The following is a 21,952-nucleotide window of genomic DNA, read 5'->3' as shown; positions in this document are numbered from 1 at the left end:
CTCATGACCATGTCCAATTTGAAGTCAGCTGTGGCCACAGTCCCTGTCCTGGCTGACACTATGAGTGATTTGGCTACTGTCAAAAAGGAGGAAGCAGAGTAAACTGATGACAGAATGTTGTGATGCCATGGGCATCCTTGCAGGATCTTCTGTGTAAGTCAGCCACCTACTCTTACACAAAGACAGCACTGACCACTATGCAGCAATTTTCCCTGAAATCTGTTGGGATTTTTTCCATTTGCCTCAGGCCTTTCAGGTCCTTTCCAGCCTCACCTTTTCCTTCTGATATCTTCCCTTTTCTAGTCAAATCCATGTTTGAACCCGTGCTTCTGTCTGGCAGAAGTATCTGGGGTTGTATTTGGAAGCACTCTGGCACTAGACAGCAATTGGAGCTTGGTGCCCAGCCCTAGAACAAGGTGGGGTGACTCCAATCGCCAGCAGTCGGCACAGACAGGCAGATCCAGACGCGTCTCCTGCCACTGTGTCCGTGTCAACCACAACCTTCACAGCCCCAGCGCGGGGCTGCCCCTTTGTGACGCGCTCGCCCCTGGTTCTCTCGTTTCCATGGCCACAGAGCCCCCGCCCCAACTCCATTCCTTTCCCTTGCTAAGGGCAGCCAGCCCTAGGCCCGGCCAGGCCAGGCCTGAGGATTTGACACTGTCTAGGAGGTAGCTACTTTCCAAAGCTACTTTTCAAGGCCTTTATTTCTGTAATTCCCACTCAGTTCTGCGCTGCAGCTTGTTGCTTAGGGATTTTGTTGATTTTTTTTGCACCACAAATAAAGTGGTTCCTTCCCCTCAGCAGCCTTCGTGATGTTCCTGTGTGAAGCCATCTGTCTCACACAGTTTGAGACACCTTAAAACAGAACATTATGGAAGAAATTGTCTCCTCTAAATCGTTCTGACAATCCCTTTCCAGCAATAGGATATGAATACTGATACATAACAGTGGAAAAAATGCAACAGTTGATTAACAAACAAAATGCTTACAAAGCAAGGAAGAAAGTCAGTGACTTCTGGATATCAACAGTCAGACAACCCTGTTCCCCTGTGGTGGTTTGTAAAGGATTTTGAAATTATTACTTGTCAATATTTGGACGGTTTTTCATGTGCTTAACAAAGATTAATCAGTGTCGAATTTTTAATATTGGCACATTGTAACAGCAGTAAAAAAGTTGATGCATCTTTGTGAAACACACATGTAAAGACAAAAAGCCCCAGGAAAGCTCTTTTTCCCTTCCGGCCTCTCACAAAGGAACACCGGCCCGGCCCCCTCCACACGACCCAGGCCGGGCAAAGGTGGGCAGGCTCTGGCGCAGGGCTTGGGAAGCCGCCGGGCCCCGTTTCCAACTAGGGGCTCCGATAGCCAGGGGGAGGAGAGGCCCGGTGCTAAAATCCCTGACGTCCCAGCATGGGCAGGGAGCCACGGCTGGGCAGAACCTGCCCTGCCGCCGTCCCAGAGCGGCTCTGGGCGGCCGGGCCTGCCCAGTGGCCTCGCGGGCTGGGGGAGAGACAGCCGGGCCCCGTCCTGGCAAGGCTGCCCCAGCCTTGCCTGCCAGGCAAAGGAAAAAGAAAACCGCCAGCCCACGACTCGAATACAACAAACAACAAAAAAGAGCCATACAACCAGAAAACTCATCCCCGCTTTCTGGCCGGGCCTTACAATCCCAGCCCAGCCCCAGCGCGGCCTTAAAATACTCTTTATCGTAAATAGCTCCGGCAGCCCCACCTAAAAATAATCACAAAAACCTCTGCTGCCCAGGCAAATTATTAACTTATTCACTGCCCAAAAATAAGACTTTTTAAATACTTTGTTCTCTCTCCTGAGTAAAAAAAAAATAAAATAAAAATGATAATATGGACAAAAGCAGAAAAAAACCCACCAAACTCCAAACAAAGACAAGATTCAAATCCCAGTTGAGGGAAGGAGGAAAGCCATAGACTAAAATTTCTCTTTTTTTATGCTATAGAAAAGAGACGGTTGTTTCCCTATAACTGTTATGAATGATATTCTATTTTTTCCAATTTATCAAGCAACAAGATTAAATTTAATAGTAAGTTTTTAATAGTAACAAAATGAATACAATCAAAGTATTGGAGATGACAATTAAAGTATTGGAGATGAAACAATCAAAGTGCATATATTTAAGAATATACAAAATTTGGCAGTAAGTAATTTAGTATAATTGAGGTTCGTATAAAGCATAAGCAAAACCGACCGGGGAGGGGCCCCCCTCCGACTGGGGATACGGGGAGTGGCTCGCCATTCCTCACATACCAAAGCATCCAGGCTAACAATCCCACTTATGTACTGTAGGCTACAGAAGTTTCTAGAAAACTCCTCCTAGTTTCTATTCCTAAAATCTACGTCACCGTGTTGTACGACGCATGCTCTACTAATGGGTTAGGGGTCTCTCATCCTTTTGAGGGTCTTATTTCTGATGAAGGCCCATCATCTTCGTCAGTGACCGAGGTGTGACCTGCAGGTAGCGTAGGCGCACTGTGTGACTGAGCAGATGTTTTCCATAACAAGACTTTAATTGAGTCCCATGCTTGGAATCATTTCATTTTGGCCCATTTCAAGGTCAAAACTTTCTATTTCTAGATGCTGCTTGTCAGACCTATGTCTTTTTACTATTCTTGTTTGACTTTCTTCCAACTTCCTTCTTCAACTCCCAACATCTGGAAGATGTCCTTTGCCCTGTCTCACCCATCTCCCCCCTCATTCTGTAACAATTGTCTTCTATTGATCTAAATACAATTTTGTTAATATAGTTACAACTTAATTAGCACGAATCACATTTATCACATAACACATAAAAAATTATAGGGTGGATTAAATATTCTAAGTGTAAATATAAGCAGAAGCCTTGGTGTTAAAATAAACAAATGTTAAAATTACTGAAATCCTCTAAGTTTAAATAGTGAAAAAACCCCTGCTGTTCCCCAGAGGAAAAACAAAACCCCTCTATTTTCAAAAATTAAGTCAGTTTTCCTTTAAACTATTACAATCCTTAAACTGTGCCTCATAAGATGATATGGTCCTTAGTAACAGTTATGAAAAACTGTTAGTCGAGAAACAACTTTTTATGTAACAATCAGATCTCCATTCTCCCAGTTGGCTAATCACTATAACAGCAAGGCCACAAAAAACCCTGTTTCTTATGAAAAAAATCTACATAGACTGAAAAGAAAAGTCTCCTCTCACAAATAAATAAGTAAAAGACTATTTTAGAAATGGTAGACTAACTGAGTTGTTTTCTGTACATTGTGAATGTAAAAAAAAGTGGAAAGAAGAAGAATAGTCTAAAGTTTTATTCTAAGTTTTATTCTTATTTTTTTCTTATGGTTTCTAGTAATAAAGATTCTCATTGTACTATTTAATGCTAGGCCTGGTTTACCTTCCTCCTAATCCTGTCTCACAACAAAAAAAATTCAAATTAACAAAAAAATCCAGTACATTAAATTAGTGTTTCCACCCAATTTCAAACTAAAACCAAAACACTCTCCCACTGGAACAAAGACCCAAAATGCCAGAGGAAAATCCTCCCATGACGTGCGTTACAAGATGTGCTGGGTTCTCTCTCAGGAAACACAGGAGCTGTCACGGAGCAGTTCGAGCAGCAGATGAAAGCTCGGTGGCTCGTCCGGTGCCAACTTTCTCCCAATGGCACAGCTCCATGGAACGGTCCCGGCAGGTGAAGCAGCTGGGCTGGAGCCCCTCGGTGTCTTTTCTCCCTGGCACGGCTCAGCTCACAGACTCTTGCGCTGGGAGCGGGGCCGCTCCACTTCTGCCAGCACCATGTGCCTGCTCTTGGACAAACAGTTTTCTGCCAGGAGAGCCCTGCATGCTGTTCCACTCATCTTTCATAAAGGCCATCCAACCAACTCCAAACACTCTGCCTACAGCAGCTTTCCACACAGCGCTGCAGAAATCCAGGACAACTGCAAGTGAGTCTTGGAAGGGTTTTGTCCTGTTCCTGCCAGCAGAATTCTCCATGATCTGATGCAACTTTATTCTGATGGAACATGAGAGATTATTCTCCTGATAAGTTTGGTGATGAGTAACAAGCCTTGGGAGCATGAGGTACACTGCTGACATGCAAAAGCATGAAGATCTCCTCCAAAGTGATCAGTTAAATTGTCCATTTCATTACTCTTCTATTCATTCCATACTAATAAGGCAAGACAAGCTTTGCTTGAACATGAAACAGGCATGGTGTACACTACTGTCCCTTGAAGATTCAGCAGGGCTGGCAGTGACAAAGCAGGCAATCTGCTTCATTGTGAACTGTCCCGGAAGCGGAGCGGCGGAGCGGAGCGGCAGCGGGGGGAAAAGTGCCGGTGAGCGCGGGGTGCGCGCTGGTGCCGCGACCTACCAGAGAAGCGCTTGGAGAAAGACGTCCTGGTGCTTACAGGCAAGTTCCCGCTCTCAGGAGGAGAGTGATTTCAGCTCTCTTGTGTGAGCCCCGCTTCTGCTGACGGTGGAGAGAGGGACGGGAGCCACGTGTGGTGATCCAAGGCGGAGTTTATTCCTTCTCGAGGGGTCGAGGAAATGGCTCGAAAGGGCAGAGGGAGAGGGGTTGATATAGGAGAGCCTGGGGTCGGGGTAGAACAACTAACGAATCATCTGAGGGCACAGGGGGAGGGGGGGAAGGGGGAAGGACCAATAGGCTACAAACATATTACATGAAACAGGCATGCTAGGGGAAATATTATAACCAATATGAGGAGGGAGTGCAAAAGGGTATTCCTTCCATGGGAGAGAAGCAGGTTCTTTCTCTGTGGGGCTTTCGGCCTCCACAACTCTCCTTTCTTTATTTATTACAAAGGCATCTTGGAGAGACACTTGGAGAGACTTGGGCTTCCAGTGAAGGTGAGGCCAGGAGAATGCTTTTCAACCAAGGTGCAACCCGGAAGAAACCAAACACAACTCCTTCTAATGAAAACACCAGAGATCCTTCTCCCACCACTCCCTGCCGAGGAGCTGGCGCTGTAGAGCTGTGCTGAAGCCCCGAGCCAGTGCTTCTGTTGTAGCCCCAGGAGCAAGCAGCGTTCCCGAGTGAATCCCGGCTGAGGGGCTCTGGCTGCAGTGCTGTGTTCTCTGCCCCGAGGATGGCAGCAGAGACCCTGGGGGCAGCACTCAGCCGGAGGGCATCACGCAAGGTTATCTGCACTTTCTTTTGGGAACTTCCCCAGCCAGCCTCTGAAATAGGAAAACAAAAGCAATTCTGGGTTTTCCTTGTTTCTTAGGGGAAGCATCACTGTAGGTTGGTTTTAAAGTAGAAGAGGGTAGATTTACATTAGATATTAGAGAGTATTATTTATAATGAAGAGGATGCAATGCCGGAAGGTTTTGCCCAGAGAATCTGTTGTTGCTCCATCCTTGAAGGTGTTCAAGGCCAGTTGACATGGGCCTCTGAGGAACCTGATCTTGATGAAAATGTCCCTGCTCTCAGAGCTTGGAGTAGGTGGTGGTTAAAGGGGCCATCCAACTGAAACTCTTCTAGGATTCTGTGATTCTGTGATCCTTGTCCCATGTTAGTTTGCCAGTGTTCTACTTTAAGTACTTTGGGATAACAAAGAGAAGCTACCCAGTTCCAGTAAGATTTCTCACCCTTTCCATCGTCAGGATGTCCAGCACACTCCACTTACAAGCTCCTCTTTGGTCCCTGCAGACTTTAGCCTACCACCTGTCAATGGCACAGCTTCCAGTGTGCAGAGAAAACACCCTGGTAATGCCTTGAAGAAGAAGGTCTTGAGGAAGCAGGACAAGGTGCCCTCAGTGCCCAGTATTCCCATCATCCAGGAGGAAGGCAGTGTCCCATGCAACTCCTCAGGTAAGCCTGCTCCTTGGTAGCTTTTTCCCTTACGGGTTTTTCCTTATACAAGGAGCACAAATTGCCTCCTGCCTCAGCCAGCACAGCTGGGCTCTTTGGTCCATAACCTGTCCTGAGAATAAACAGCAAATCTACTTTGCAGTTACTCCAGCTTGGTAGTACATCAGCAGTTGGTTCTTAGAGACCCATTGGAAAGCTGAGCTGAATAAAGTAGTGGTAAAGGCCTAAGCTCTGGCTTTTGCCCATCCTGATAGTCAAAAGTACAGCGCTGGTGCCAGGAGGCAGCTGTAACTGCAGGGATGAGGTGCGGAGCAGTGTGCCAGGGTGTGCTCACTGTGCACCTACGAGTGCCACCATCATCACTTGTCCACTGACCATCTGGGCCCTCTGCCTGTGCTGCTGTCCGGCTCTGCAGCCAGCTTTTCTGCTATCCCAGCAAGGCTTGTCTCTGCATGGCAGGCAGTGGCTTGGTGCAGTCGTGCTGCAGCTGCCACGAGTGTGCAATGGCTCGTGGCTGCTGCCATCCCATGGCCTGCAATGCCAAGAGGGGACAAGCAGCGCCTCCAGTGTCACCGCACCCAAATACAGTGGCGGTTTGTAGCAGATGGCAGCCAAGAGGGGCTGCCCGGTGTTCCCAGGCTGTTTGCTGCCTGCAGCAAATGCACAGCACATTGTCCCTGGTGGCTCTTATCTCTCTTTTCTGGGTAGTCTGCCTGTGCTATGATCCCAAGTAAGGTGAGATAAGAAGAAGGGATCTAGGAATAACACTTGGAATGCTCTTTTCTAGTGATGCTACTTCCACATTCAGAATTGGCCAGAACGAGCCTTACATGGCTCTCCACTCTTATGGAATCTAGATGTGTATGTCAACATACTTCTGTAGGGACATCAGTGATACCAAGATTAGCTCTCGTCTGAATATTTTTGATATTACAGTTCCCCCATAATTTTTGAGAACATGTAAAGTAGCACAAAAACCCTACTGAGTCTAGAGTACTTCATGTAGATTCTGTGCCATATTTATACTCCATCATTTTTGAAAGCTCAGATGTCTTCATCTACACATTAGAAAATGAGCTTTGGAGTGCATGACATGAAATTTTTGATTGACAATGCTTTTGATGACAAATGGGTTTCATAAGAAATGCATGTATCATCTGATTTTATTCATACCTTGTAAATTTTTTTTCCTAACGAAAAAACATTCAATTACAGTAAACCCAGGACAACATATTATCAAGAGAGTGCATCTGTCAACAATTTGCATCTGTATTTGAATGTTTTTATCCTCAGTTTGCATTTGGAAAGCTTTTGTAAGTATTATGTAGACTGGAAATTACATTTTTCCACAAGAGAAAGCTTAGGCATTGCAGAGTATGCACACACGTCCATTTGATGGCAAATAAATTTCACCTCAGCTGTTTGAAATACAGCCAGTGTGTACCTCGGAGACAGTAAAGATTCCCGATGTTAGGAAAGAACAAAATCTATAAACTCCTCCTTTCCCAATAGTAGGCTAACATGTGTGGGCACTCAGCTACCTGCTGTCTAGAATATTTGAAGTCAATGGGAGCAGAGGTGCTGTCAGGTGTGAAGGGTCAGGTATGGCTGTTCCCTGGGAGTTGCTCCATGGGGATTCAGACGGGCCCAGCAGAGCTGGGTTCTTCACGCTTGGCTTGGTGCTGTCGTGAGGCAGCTGCAGGTCTTCCTCAGGGAATTGCAGAGTGCTTCTGTCCTCAGGGCTGGAGGAAATCAGGGTGCTGGGACAAGAGAGGCCCCTGGGGGTTCCCTCCTGGGGTAGCCAGTCCCGCTGGAGGGCACAGTGTGGCAGGGAGTGGGAGCTCTGCGGCCTCAGGAACTGCTGCTGGCTGTGCTACCTGTGGCACTTGGGAGCTGGCAATTGCTGTGTGGGCAATTGTCAGGTTTAGCCTGGAGCTGTGCCCAGCTGGGGGGCTGTCAGAAAGCACGGAGCCCAAGGAGGCAGAAGGCAGGGAAGTGTGTGAGCCAGTGCCAGTGTGCAGCACATGGAACCCTGTGTGGGAGCTGGGGCTGCAGGCTGCTCCATGGCGGGTGCCTTGCCCGGGGCTGCAGCACTCAGGGCTGACCCTCTCCTTACAGTGACCTCGCAGACGGCCACTGGTGCCGAGCGCTGAGAGGAGCTGCTCTGTGGCAACGGGCACAAGGACACAGCCTCTCCTGATCCACAGCAGTCCTTGTGGGAGGCACTCTCCCTGCTCGACAGCGATGACTGGTAAGAAAGGCCCCGGTCACTCTGTCTCCCTCTTAGCGTTAAGGGAGGTTAGAAGTGAATCTTGCTAGTGCCTCTGAGCCCCGATAGCCCAGGGGGCCAAAGGGCACTGGAGGAAACCACTGCAGAGCAGTGAGAGGATAAAGACTGGAGAGCAGCCTTTTCTTGGCCTTGGTCTGGAATCTTGCACTTTTGTAATTCAACTTTTTCTTTCTTACTGCTTCATATGGGCCTGTGCTATTTTCTGTATCTTCACCACGCATCCCAGAATTAGACAGTGACAGAAGGTGGCCCAGGGTGATAAGCCCACAAATGTTAGGTGATATTGGCTGTCTTTTTGATGTCTAGGTTAGCATACACTCACTGGTGGATTCTTCATTCACACAAAGGTAAAGACTCCATTCCCACTGGGATAAGTATGAAATATCTGCCATGGTGCATCTCCTTGTGCAGTCACATTGGCTTTGCCTTTTCTCTTCTGTTTCGTCTTCCCCAATTCTGTTTGGTGCCCTGTGAGGTGCAGAGAGCTTCTGCAGGTGTGGGGGGGTCGAGGTAACACTCAGGGCTGCCCGTGGGATCGGTCACCAGCCCTGTGCTGCAGCCCTGATGCCTCACATACCTTTCTGTAGCTCCGGGCCTGCACAGAGCAATTACTGAGAGACAGATTTGTCTGCACCTTCTCAATAACATGTTACTGTAGTGGGGATTGTTTTAGGTGGGAGGTTTTGGGAAAAGGCGGAGTTTCAACTGTTCTTACCCAGGTGTGGAATCTCCTAGGACATTCTGCTGCCTTTTTGGGGAATGTGGAGGTGGAGTGGAAGGGAGTGAGTGACAGACAGGCCTAGATTGTAGAGTGGCAACTCAGCTCCAGAGTGGTGGTACAGAGTCTCACTGCTGAACTGCCTGCTGACCCTGGCTAAAAAGGAAAATGTCCCAGTAACATCAGCCCGATGGGACTTTGTCTTAGGGACAGGTTCAAGGTGGTGACAAGAAATAGTAGCATGGGCCAATGTCACAGCTTGTAGGAAGCCATGCCACAGGGACTTGATGTGCCAGAGATTTCAGACAGGCTGTCTTCTAAAACAGTTACAAATGAAGACTCTGAAGGCCCTCTATTTGCCTTTTGGATTTGTGTATGCTTTTGAATGCCACAGCTTCCTGTGGCAATGAGATCCACGATTTCATTAAGTACTCCTTGAAAAGCACCTCCCATTGTTTGACTAAGCTGCCAGCCTGGTAATTTCAGAGGATGCTGCCTAGTTCTTGGGTAGAGAGAAAAATCAATCTTTTTGGTACTTGCTTTTCAGGGAGACGAAGGAGAAGGGACTGGGCATCATCAAACACCTGGCTGGGTCCCATTCAGAGGTCCTGCTTTCAAGACTTCGTGAGATTTGCTTGGCTGTTACCAGTGAGGTGAGAACATTGTTGTGAATTGTGTGTAGAGCAGATATGTGCTTGTTCATCTCCATGTGTGCTCAGGGATTGCCTTCATTTCTGTTTTTAGACCTTCTATTTCTAATGTCTGTCAGCTATCTATAGGATCTATGTGTACATGTAGCTGTATTTACTGGTAGGTTAGGTATCTGACACTCATCTTTGAGTGAGCTGCCATAATTATGAAATTCCCAAATGCAAAAATATATGCACTAGTTATGTTATTTGCCAGAGTCCTAATCTCTGCCTGAGCTGTAATTCATCACTGAAAATTAATCTGTAGACCTGAGCCTGTGTTTTCTGTTTCCTGGCTGAGTGCTAGACCTGCTGGTGTTGTGTTTTTGAACAGGAACACAAGACTCTTTTAACCTTATGGCTTGTAGTTTCATGCTTTGAAAGGAGACCATGCTTTTATTTGGTTCTTTGTTTATCAAATAAAAGGGCCTAAAATCAAAGCATTTCACATTATAGAATGATTAAGCAGATCTTTTCAGTAAAATTTATATTCATAGGCCTGCAGTAAGCAGGTCTGAGGCCAGAAATTGGTGCCAGAGGAAGTGCCTTCTATGCTTGTGCTCTTCTGCTCATTGGGTGCTTTTATGTTCATCTGGACACAGTGAGACGTGATGTCATTTACTATAACTTTTGCCTAAGGCATCTAGTTTTCTTTTTTGAGGTAATTCTTATGTTTCCCCTCATGACATCCCCAGGTGGCCAACCTCCGGTCTAAGGTGTCCTACTCAGCCATTGTCACTCTGGGAGAGTTTTTTGCGACCTTGAAGAAGGACATGGACTCTGAGGTAGATGAGGTTGCTCGGGTCCTTCTCAAGGCAGTGTGTAACTGCCCAGAGTTTGTTGAGAAAGCAGCCAGTCAGACCCTGGGGATCATGGTGGACAATGTGACTCCTACACGAGCAATGACAGCTCTCCTGGACAGTGGAGTCAGGTAGGTTCTTCTTCTTTCAGTGATGTTTTTCAGCTTCTTGTGTGCAGGTGGAGAAGGGATGAGAGGAAGAATGGGAATGGTGTGAGGGAAGGGTCCTGTATCCTGCACCTTCTGTCAACTCAGTGACTGGATTCTCCAATCCAACTCATTTCTTTCCTCTTGTCCCCAGTTTCGGCCCTCCTGCCGCCTATGAGTTCTCAGAGTCACAGAACTGTAGATTATGGGGAGTTAGAAGGCACCCATCAGGATCACTGAGTCCACCACAGAACACCCTGAGGGTCACACCATGTGCCTGAGATTGTTGTCCAAATGCTTCTTGAATTCTGTCAGGCTTGGTGCTGTGACCACTGGCCTGGGGAGCCTGTTCCAGTGCCCAACCACCCTCTGGGTGTAAAACCTTTTTCTGATATCCAACCTAAACCTCTTCTGACTCAGCTTCTTGCTGCTTGCTGGAGTTCTCCCAGTCTGTCAGGGTAGCGTAAATGTGGTGAATGGTGTGGAAGTGAAAGTGCCTGCAAAGGCTAAGGATTTGTGCTTTTGTGGGAAGGGACACAATTGCAATTGCAGCTGTGATCACTCTTTAATATTTCACAGCACTAAGCACAGAGGCCCTGGGAAAAACCATGCATCCTCATTATTGCATTAACTTGAGAACTAGGGAGGGGACTTGATGGAGCATGGAGCACATCGGGGACAATGTGCTGGGTGTGGCACAGGCTGAACAGCAGGTGCAGTCCCAGCCAAAATGAGTCTTGTATGACTCTCCTGGCTATAGAACTCTGATTTCTAGTCATACTGATGTTTCATGTTAGCCTTGAGATGCTGAATCACTTTACAGGCGCCTTCACAGGCTGACTGCCATGAGACAGCTGAAGCAAATGCTGCCTCAGGTGTTTGTGCTGGGCCTGATATTTCCCAAAAGACATTCCCAAGAACAGGGAAATCTGTCTAAAATGACTGCCACCTTTTCTCAGCTTTGGAATAGGGAAAAACATTCAGATGTATCCCTTGCCAAGCCTCAGAGAAGAAACAGGCTGCAATGCTGTATATTCTGCAACTTCATGGCCTACAGCATGTTTCTCCTGCGTTTGTTGTTTTCCACAGCTCTGCAGATTTGGAGATTAATGGCTGGATGGAGCCTCAGTCCTTCTTCAGCGCTGTGTAGTGGGTACCCTCTGATGGGTCAGCAGGAATTGTCTTACATTTCTAAAGAAGTCATATGTAATCTATTTCTTTAATCTTTCTCAGAGTAAATTGTTGGAAAGCAATTGAGTATCAGATAGTGCAGGGAGACTGAATTCCTTGTTCTTCCTTACAGGCAGTCCTTCTGTCCAATGCTAACTTTGAGTTTGTCTGACGACAGAACCTTCTATGTGTGTCTATATTTTCAGGGAGAGCCCAGGCCTCCTTCCTCCAGCAAGGACAGGGAGCACGCTCTGGCCAAGGCCTGTGCTGCTCTTGCTCCTTCTCCCTGTGCCCCAGTGTTTGCTCTCCTGTTCCCAGGAGCCGCCACGTCCAGGTGCGGAAGTGTGCGGCCAAACTGCTCCTGTCCCTGATGGAGAAAATTGGAGTCACGAAGCTCCCAGGCACAGCCAGGGCTGAGAGGCTGGCGCACGCGGCAGGGACGCTTGCTCAGGACCATCACAAGGATACAAGGTAATGATCTTCATTTCACCTCCTGAGACAGGAAAACTCTTTTGTGTATGTCTATAACTCTAAAACCAGAAAAGAGTGGTAACTGAAGAAATTTAAAATTACCTCTCTGTGTGCATAAAGGCCAAACTATCAGAGAATATGCTGAGTGGTATGGGACCCATGAGGGTCATTGAGTCCAGCTCCTGGCCATGTGCAGGACTTGCCAAGAGTCACTCCATGTGCCCAAGAGCATTGTTCAAATGCTTCTCGAGCTCTGTCAGGCCTGGTGCTGTGACCATTGCTCTGGCTTGTCTGGGGAAATGACTGTACTGGGTATCCTGAGGTTGTCCAATAGAAATTAATATTGCCAACTTCCTGTGACTTGAAGGACTCTTTCCTGAGTTCAAAAGAGCTCCGATTAGCCACTCTAACAGTTTTGTTTGGTCTTAGGTGCACAACACAAAGCCGAAATGTTGGCTAATGTTCATCACTGAAGGATCCCAAACATCTATTTCTCATTAACTTAAGACTTTCCTAGAAATATTTCAGAGCTCTTTAGCTAATGTATTCAGTCTTTCTAAACTTCTGCAGATTTCTAGAATGCCTTTATCTGTTATCAGTGTTGTTATCAATGACCTCCAAATTTCTTCTTGAAGAGAACTGTGGTTTCCTAGTGGCAAAATCAACCCAAGCCATCAAATTCTCCTCACTTGGATGATTTAATTCCCATTAACAGTGGCCAAGAAAACAAGAGTAACTCACTGCCGCTGGCATACATATAGTATAGAATTATCCATAGGAAGCATGAGGCATGTGGTGCTTTATCCTAGAGTTCCTGCCACTTCAAGAAAGGAAATTGTTGTGCAATGGCAGCAAGGCACTGCCAATAGGATCTAACAACAAAGCAGAACTCTTTCACTTGTTCCCTGGGATCGTTAGATCCCACAGAAGCACAACCACAGTTTCAGACTGTAATGGTATTTTCTGTCTTTTTGCTGAGTAGGTAATGCCTTCTCATACAAGGATTACACCTGATTAGTTTAAGGTACCAGCCTCTTTGATTAACAGTCTTCCTTCCTTCCTTCCTTCCTTCCTTCCTTCCTTCCTTCCTTCCTTCCTTCCTTCCTTCCTTCCTTCCTGCCTTCCTGCCTTCCTGCCTTCCTGCCTTCCTGCCTTCCTGCCTTACTTCTGCCTTCCTGCCTGCCTTCCTGCCTGCCTTCCTGCCTGCCTTCCTGCCTTCAGTTACTTCTTTCCATAGGCATTATGGACAGGAGATGGTGAAGATGTTGCTGAATCACCAAAAATGTAAAATTCTTTTGGAACGATCCATTCCCACACGTGACCTGGAAGATATTCTGAAAAGAATGAAGAAGAAAGTAAGTGCGTGGCAGGAAAAATGTCTCCTTTCTGCGGATATTGCCACTGCTAATACGAGATCAAACACACCTAATCTGTCTTTATCTCATTCTTCTTCTGATGAATCATTTTGCTCCTGGGAATGAGCTGTTAATCCCGACCCTGTTCATCTGCAGTCCACAACCTAACTGATATTATTAGGGAAAAAGTGGGGTTTTGAATATTTTGAATATTGGTCACAAACAGGAAAGGGGAAGGTGAGAAAATGGGTTTATATTTAGGTGTAATCCCCCATCACATTCTCTCTACTCTGACCCCAGTAAAGCAATTGAGTGAGAATAGTGCTTCTGAAGATAACAGTCTTTGCAGAAGACATGGTCGTAGTAATGCCATAAATATGAAAGATGTCCAAGTCAATCCTAATTACTACAATTACTGTCTGTCTTTTGGGAATATTGCTTGCTGTCAAACCCTTTGGAGCTGGAAGTGAATTCAGCAGCAGCCAGTAGAAAATGATTTGTCTGTTTTTGGGAATTTTTTATTCTTTTTTATCTACACTCTAAAAGGGAGTGTGCCTTTGTGTCAGAACAGGGAGAGCCAGGTTGAACCAAATCATCATCCAACATAATGGGCCCACTCCCCAAAAAGTCCAAATTTTTGTGCTCCTTCCTTAAAAATATTCATTGCCTACCACTTTGCATTATTTGCATTTATGCTCAAGACTCATGAATTTGGGTTTAAGATTGCTGCTCAGTATGGCAGCACCCATAACCTGCCTTGAGCTATTGCAAACAGAGTGTTGGCATCACTGAATCTCTGGTCTTTTTGATTTTGTTAGATAGGAAATGTTTTTCTAAGCCTTGGTAGCAGTGATCCTGGTTCTAACTTGTGTTTTAAACAGGCAATTTCCTATTTAATATTCTAAAGATTGATGGGGCTTTCTCTAGGTAGGGGTATGTATGCTTTCTCTTTGTAGGGGATGGAAGAGCAGAAGGGTGAACGCCCATCTGTCAAGAGCCCAGTGAAGAAGAGGAGCGATGGCTCCAAGAAGCCCCAGGCCACATTGCCTTCTAGTCAAAGGTACTGAGCACTTTTGTTAGATGTGACAAAGCACATGACAAGCTGGACATGTCTCTTCCTCAGGAAAATCTTTCTAGCAGTGATGGCCTGTGCCAGAGATTGTTTCCTTTCCCTACAAATGCTCTATGGCACGAATTGTCTACTTCTGCATTGCACAGAACAAACTTCTCTGGAGAGGTTTCCACAAAAATTAACGACAAAAAGCCACCCATTGGTTGCAGCTCAGACAATTCAGTGCAGTGTTGAGGGCAGTGTTGTTGTGGTTAGGAGAGGGCTATATTTCCACTGCCTGACTTGGGACAAGTCAGTTCAACCAGGGTTTTTTTACATCTGAGTGGAGTCTTTTTCAGATGGGTGTTTTGATGAGTACTCCCAGAATAGAAGCATGAGGCCATTTCCCAAACAAATCCTTCTCATGCAAGTGGTTTGGCCTGGCTGAATCATGGTTTTCCTACCCTCCAACATTACCAAGTTTGAGTAGTAAGTAGCAAGGTAAATCCTGAGCAACTTTGGTCAACAGGTGTCTCAATGGGGACTTTTTGTCTTGATAATTCTGTCCTTCATATAGTTTGCTTGATGGACAGCATGTTTGGTTGATTTCCCACTGTGCTGCAATCTGCATTGAAGAAAGGAATTTGGTCCTTGCTGTGTCTTCATGACAGTGGCAGAGCTACTTGTACCTGTTCTGCCCTGACTACAGAGGGGATTTATTTAGCTCTGTCATGCTCAGTGGTGGCAGCAAAGGACCACATGCTTCAGTAGCATAGCTAGGAGCTTCCCATGCTCATGGAAGAGACAGGTTGATCCAGGAGAATTGTTCCCAGTGGGTTTATGAAGCTGTGGATCTAGTCTCTAGGAATGCAAACTTAATGTGAGTGTTGTGCTGGGATGTCTGTATTCTGTTTTTATCTGTGTTACTGATTTTCTGGATGCTTCAGATATGCCCCTGTTCATCTGCTCAGATGCATGTGAGCTCCTGTTCTAGATTGTCATGCCTGTGTAGAGACATTTCTCCAGAGTGATGAGTTTACTTATTAGAAGACTCACATCTCCCATAAGAGGAGGCATTTAAACTTCTCAGTAGAGTTTCTCTTTCCCCACAAAGCAATGTGTGCCTGGGAAGCCATCTGAAGATAGATGAGATGCATCTCATCCTTGGTTTTGCTGAGTGAGCACTGGCGAGGATGTTACTTACAGATTGACTCCCATAAGGATTGTCATGAGGTCCATGTGGTTTTTCAGAGCCTCATGATTTTCTAGCTTGAAATCACATCATTAGGAAAGCTCCCGTAGATGTTTTGCTCACAATTATCTGCAGGTATTGTCACCAACAAGTTGTAATTTCGTTTGATTTTCCAGGGTGAAGTCGACCTCTGAAGGACGCCTCCTCCACCGTCCAAAAGCCCAGGTCACATTACGTCCAGCTAGGGATGAAACGGAGACGCTCCAGAATCTTTACAATCTCCTGGAAGCCAAGGGGTTTGAGGCACGGCTGGAAGGAGTGGCACTCCTCCTAGAGCTGTGCAAAAACAGCCCCAAGCTCATCACCACTCACATTGTCCAGGTATGTAGGGTATCTTCACTGTTCCTTCCCGTTAGCTCCTCTCCCAAGCCTGTAGCAGTAAAGTTAATTCAGTGTGTCTTGGCACTGCATCCTGGCTGTTTGGGACAGGCTGGTCCTCTTGACCCAGACCAATTTAATGGAGGTCCAGGCTTCAGGACAAGTTCTTTCAGTCCAGCTGCATTTGTCTGGCAGGTGCCTATTGATGCTGTTCATCAGAAGATGCCAGAATTTTCCATTGGTGTAACTTCTGCTGTCTCCTAGTCGCAGTTGGGTTAAGTGAAGGGAATCCAGCCACTGAAAGCATGGCAATTATTCTCTAGACAAAAAATGGGTTTTAATGGGAAAGAGAAATATCAGGCTGGGTTAGTTTAAACCAAATGTTTTTGAAAGTATACTTCTGTAATGTCCAACCTGTCTTGCATAGGCAAAAGTCTGGCTACTTGTTTCCGGTCTTGTCTCCATTCCACTTGGTAATAATGGTGCTCACCCTTGTTGGATTTTCTTTCTCTTTGGAAAAGGAGGAAAACAGATTAGGACTGATATCTTTCTTCTCCTCCCAGAAGCTGCTTTTTCCCTTTTTCTAGAAAATGGTGCCTAATAATCACAGAATCACTAGTTTGGAAGAGACCTTCAAGATCATTGAGTCCAGATGTGACTGTCAAGGGAGTGAACCTGCTGTAATGAGTGCTGTACAGCACATTAAATTTCAGAAGTCTACCTGTTAGTTAGACAAATTGTCTGAATTCTAGAATAGTCTATCAGAGACCTACATTTCTGCAGACACACGATGTAGGACAGACAAAATAAGACTTAGATCTCCTCCAGCCATTGTTTTGGAAAAATCATAATTGCCCTCAGTACCTGAGGCAACTATACAGAAAAATGGGCATTGTTAATATCTGCTTCCACACTTGTAAAGCAAAGGTAGTCTTTTGAATGAATAAATGCAATTAATTTAATGATTTGTAGGTGAACAGAGACACCATAGGAACTATTCTGTCCCCACACAAACCTCTTAAAAATACATGAAAATCTTTACTCCAGAATGAGGTTGCACAGGCTTTCCATTGAGTGGCCCACAGGAAAACTGAAATTGTGCAAGCATTTGCTGACCTGACAGAAAGGATTACATTCATCTTTAACATTGCTGAGTGCTTATTTCTACATCCCTTCTTCAGATATTGACATTTTAATCCCGCTTCCATGTTCTTTGTTCTCTTCACAGATTTTTGATTCTTTTGACCTGAGATATCTGACACACAAAAGAAAGTGAAGCAGATGGTGCTGGACGTGCTGGCAAAAATCGTTGCCATCTTGGAAGATGCCTGGAAGTCAGTGATCACCCTTTTGGTGGAAGGAATCCTGAAGAACCTGAACTCAAAGGAGCCTGGGGTTCATGCCACAGCTGTGAATGCGCTGGAAGCATCCATTGCTCATTTAGGTAAGGCTGAGCCCTGACATGGACTCTCGCCCACTGTGTCTCTGCCTCTCTGACACAAGAGAACACTGAGTGCCTTGAGAGCTCTTGGTGCCTGTGGAACACTCCAGGTGACATCCACTAGAAGCTGTGGGGGTGCAGTCCTTATGCACCAGATCCCAACAGGCTTGAATGGTCATCAGCATTTCCCAAAAGTGCCAGGAGCCCTTGGATCTGTGCTACTTGTCTGGAGAGGAGGTCCTGGACTACAGCTTTGCTGCAATTCAGAGGCAAAGGAGGTTTTGGAGTTTGCTTGGATTCCATTTGATTTCCCAAATGAAGAGCTTTGCTGTTGGCATGAAGGGACACTGGCCCATCAGAGCTTCTGCAGAGCAGCCTCCTGGAAGGCTCCACATTATAGGCATGAGCTGCCTATTTTCCACCTTTCTTCTTTGTCTTCCTTTTTCAGCGGGGAAGTTATGATTCACCAAGTTCATTTCCTTAAAATTGACAGGTAGAAATCCCGCTGTCAGTAATGCCTTGTTCCACATGTTGTTTTGCATGGGGCAGGACGGCTGCAGCAAATAGCTACACAGGCAAGGGCTGCTCTAAATTCCTTTGTTGCAGAGATTTATGTCAGCTCTGAAAATGATGCACTGTGGAAATATGCCTGAAAAATGGAGTGTTGAAGAGGCAGGTCTTCAATGGGAATTTCTACTTTCTCCACCACAGCTGCTCTGTGAACTCATGAACTGCCTGATTCAGTGCCTTTCTGTATCCCAAGTCTGGGCTTCTTCCTCTTTTATGTGGAATGCAAAATTTTATACTACTTATTTGTGATTGAAGTCTTGAGGTCCGTGATGGGAAATGTTTAACATAGCTCCTGGTACAGCAGAGAATGTTGCATTTACAAATGTGAAAGGAGAGATTTTCTTCGGGAATTTAAACCCCTCCCAGGTAGGCTGGAAGGAAAGAAGAAAAGGATTCAAACATCAACAGAAATTTACTTGATTTTATAAGCTGAGGCTGCCCTTGCCCTTTCCCTCCCCACTCTCTTTTCTCCTATGACCTCAGAAGAGTGAGCAGAAATGTGTGTTTCTCTTGTAGATAAAGTATCACTGATGAAAGAGTTTAGCAACCAGTGGAGTCAACTGAGTGGCCAAGCTCTGCTGGAGGTCACAGTGCGTATCACAGGTATGGCCTCCCCTTGTAAGTCAAGAGGTCTTCCCAGGGAATATTTACAGGGAATTCCTGTGAATAGAGATGTCAGGAAAATTAATCCAAAAACACCAGAGGTTTATGTCCAAAAAGGAGACAGAGGAGTCCTTTTTGCTTTATTCGAATAAAGGGAGAGGCCATGGGACATTCCCCTGGGAACTCTCAAGTTTTTGGAGGACGCAGCCTTCTTTTTATCCTATTTTCCCGGCCGCATTTCCCTCTCTCTTTCTCCATTGGCTTAGGTACTTGAGAGGCACAGACTTCCCGGAACGCCTGATACCTGTAATTCCCCTCTAATGTATAACCCTCCCTTTTAATTTTTAATTCTTACAGAATTCATAGTTTTCCCCCCGTTGCTTCTTTCATCTTTCAATATCCAATTTCATTTATCAGCAGCCTTACAGTTTGTTTGTAAAGGCAAATATCTTTTTCCATTCATCAATCAATGGAATCCATCCCATTGTTTCTTTTATCTCTCAGTGCTAGCCTTATCTACCAGCAGATCCACAACTAATTTGTAAAGAAAAATTCAACATTCCTCTCAGAGAGTAGAGTAGCTGCTCCAACTGGGGAGGTGCTGAGCTTGTCCCTGCTGCCCAATCCCCATGGCAGGTGTGTTTGGCAGGTTTTCCCTGGCTGCTGCAGAGGTGTGCAGCACCTGAGATGGGGGCGGCGCTCGGCCTGGGGGCTGAGCTTTCCCTGGGGCATCTCAGAAGCCACGTGCAGGAAAGGGAAGGGCTAAAAATACCCGAACTGGCTCCTCTCTTGGAAGCTCAGGGACATCTGTGATCCATTAGGGAAAATGGTGGCAAGTGCTGTTGCAGGGGATCCGTTTGTTTTGTGCTCACAGGATTCTCGTTTTGCTCTTGGAAAGTTTTGAGGTTGAACCCTGTAGTGCCTGGGGTCACAATTAGGTCGAAATTCTACACACATATTAGAGGCACAGATTTGGTGCAAGGCAGCCTTTGGGGGCAGAGGGGCAGAAGCAGAGTGCTGAGGCTCCCTGCCTGTGCTGTCCAAGTGGCATTGGACTGAATATTTCGGGCTGTGCAAACAGTGTCTTCCTGTGTCGACACTGTCCAAAATGCTACAATTGCAGCTGATAATTGATCCCTCAGAGGAGCTTGCTGTGTCAGCAACAGGCAAGGAATGGAAAAATGATAATCTTAATATATAGTAGAGAAGAAGATTTATAGCCTTGCTTGAACTGGGGCTAAATCCACTGCCAAGTGAGGCAGCATCTTTATGTGCAAGGTTTGATACACTTTGTGTCTTCATTAGGAATCTCAAAACGGCAGTGTTCAGTGATTAGGAATGTCAAAGGCCCTTTAAAAGACATTTGTATAAAGAGGATCTCCATGAAGAGGGAATTTATTTTTGGAGTTATTTTGATCTCCTTTTCAAAGAAAGGAATGAAACATAAATTAGGACTACTTTAGAAAGAGCAGATGTTCTCTCAGAGATTTAGTAGGAACAGCCAGTTGTTTCTCAAGTCCCATAGTGACCAATGTCTTTAATTGCATTTAAACTGAAATTAATTTCCACTTTGAAATGGGTACCATAACCCTTTTCCTGCTTAGTAGAATTGGTTTTGGGTACTTTCAGGAGCTGTTTAAATGTTGATGACTGCTGGTGGATTAACAGCCTAGAAAAAATGAAGTCTCTTCCACTACAGAATAAGAAGTGGCTGCTATAAAAGTTTTGGCCTGTGCATAAAATAAGAATGTACTGCCGAGCATTTCAGGGTTTGATCTCTCAGCCAAATCTGCCATACAAGGAGCCAGTTGGTAGGAAATTTTAGTGTGTGTTTGATATAGTTCAGGAAATGAGCAGGGAGCAGGCTTCAGAGAGAATATGAAAAACCCCTCGTGATTTGGTTAAAATTCAGTCCCTTGTCTATTATTTTTTTCTCTCTATTCTGCTGTTTCAGTACACATTGCAAGAAAAAAAGGCCATTAACATTGGAAGGGGAAAGGCTATTAAAATGTGGAGATGCACAAATGCCACAGCAAATGGGTCTGGTTAGTTATCTAAGACACCCTGAGGTTTTAAACAGCTGTTTGTTGGAAGCCACAAAAGCATTCTGCCAAAGACACCAGCTGGTCACTGATGTTTCTAATCCAACTGTCAAGCAGCACCCATCTCTGGTGGGCTGGAGTTTGGAAGTGTAGTCCAATACTGTCCTTTGGAATTTGCCACTGAGCAAAGGGAAGAGCCAGATTAGATTTTTGGCACTTGACATCAAGGGTCACAAAAATGGAATCATCCTTTATATTAGAAATCTCTCAATTGTCTCTCTATGGTGCATTTCCAAATATTCAGTGTGGATTTAGAAACTTCCTAATGGAAATAGAAGAGAAGTTGACATTTCAGTCATTAATCTGTTCACTGCATCAGTCTATTGATGCAGAAACAGATTGTGAAATAATTTACTAAAGGTACAAAGTCTCATAAATATACAAGGCTCTGTTTGGAGAAATTAGTCCTGAGGGCTTGGTGGTTCTGTGTTGGGGAGGCTCAGCTGCTTTGGCCATTTCTGGATCGTGGGGCTCTGTGTGCTATTTTGCTGATCTTGCCAGAGAGGCTTCCCAGAAGCAAAACCAGAGGTAGATCCTGGTTTGCCTTGAGCTTGGTGGTTAAGGAGCTTGTGTCTCTGTCCTGGCAGTGCTTGTGGAAGGCGTTTATGGCAGGAGCCCTGAGGTCGTCCAGCGCTACGCCCTGCCCGTGCTCTGGTCCTTGCTGGAGAACAAGGCGCTGCCTGTCCGAAGCGCCAATGTCCGCACTGTGGTCACCAGGCTTGCCTCTGCCCTCCACGAGGTGATGGGCACCCAGCTGCAGAAGCGTGCTGCCAGCCAGCCTCCACATGTGCGGAAAAACCTCTCCAGCATTTTGGGCTGGTGAAGGATGGATGTTCTCCAGAAAGTTGACCAAGTGCTGAGATGGACACCTCCGGATTTGACATTTTAGCTGTGCCAAAAACGACGAAATACTAAAGAAGGGCGCGCATCTGCCCCTGCTCTCTCCACTGCCCTTCATAGTCATGGCATGCTCAGGGGGCCTGAAACAACTGCAGACTGAGGACAAGGGGAAGGCTGAGCAAGGCTCAGCCTCACACAGAGGTAAGGTGGGAGCTGGGCCGCTGTCTGGCAGGAGGAAGGGTCTTGTGCCAGCCTGGAGAGCCTGTGCACATTGCCAGGGAACAGTCCTGCCCTGCA

The 21,952-nt window shown here is 45.9% G+C and overlaps 1 protein-coding gene across 1 annotated transcript; it reads left to right on the top strand.

The window, feature by feature from the left end:
• Window positions 1–18,640: 18,640 nt before the first annotated feature.
• On the top strand, window positions 18,641–21,638 carry LOC148222974 (TOG array regulator of axonemal microtubules protein 2-like). The gene is made up of 2 exons (XM_088168604.1): window positions 18,641–18,713; window positions 21,403–21,638. The coding sequence occupies exons 1-2, from the start codon at window positions 18,641–18,643 to the stop codon at window positions 21,636–21,638; spliced, it is 309 nt and encodes a 102-aa protein (XP_088024730.1).
• The last annotated feature ends 314 nt before the right edge of the window (window positions 21,639–21,952 follow it).

This window comes from Sturnus vulgaris, chromosome 8 (assembly GCF_052056855.1).
Source record: "Sturnus vulgaris isolate bStuVul1 chromosome 8, bStuVul1.hap1, whole genome shotgun sequence".
NCBI classification, from domain to species: Eukaryota; Metazoa; Chordata; class Aves; order Passeriformes; family Sturnidae; genus Sturnus; species Sturnus vulgaris.
Note: the sequence above shows the minus strand (reverse complement) of the source record. Positions and strands in the feature narration are given on the sequence as shown.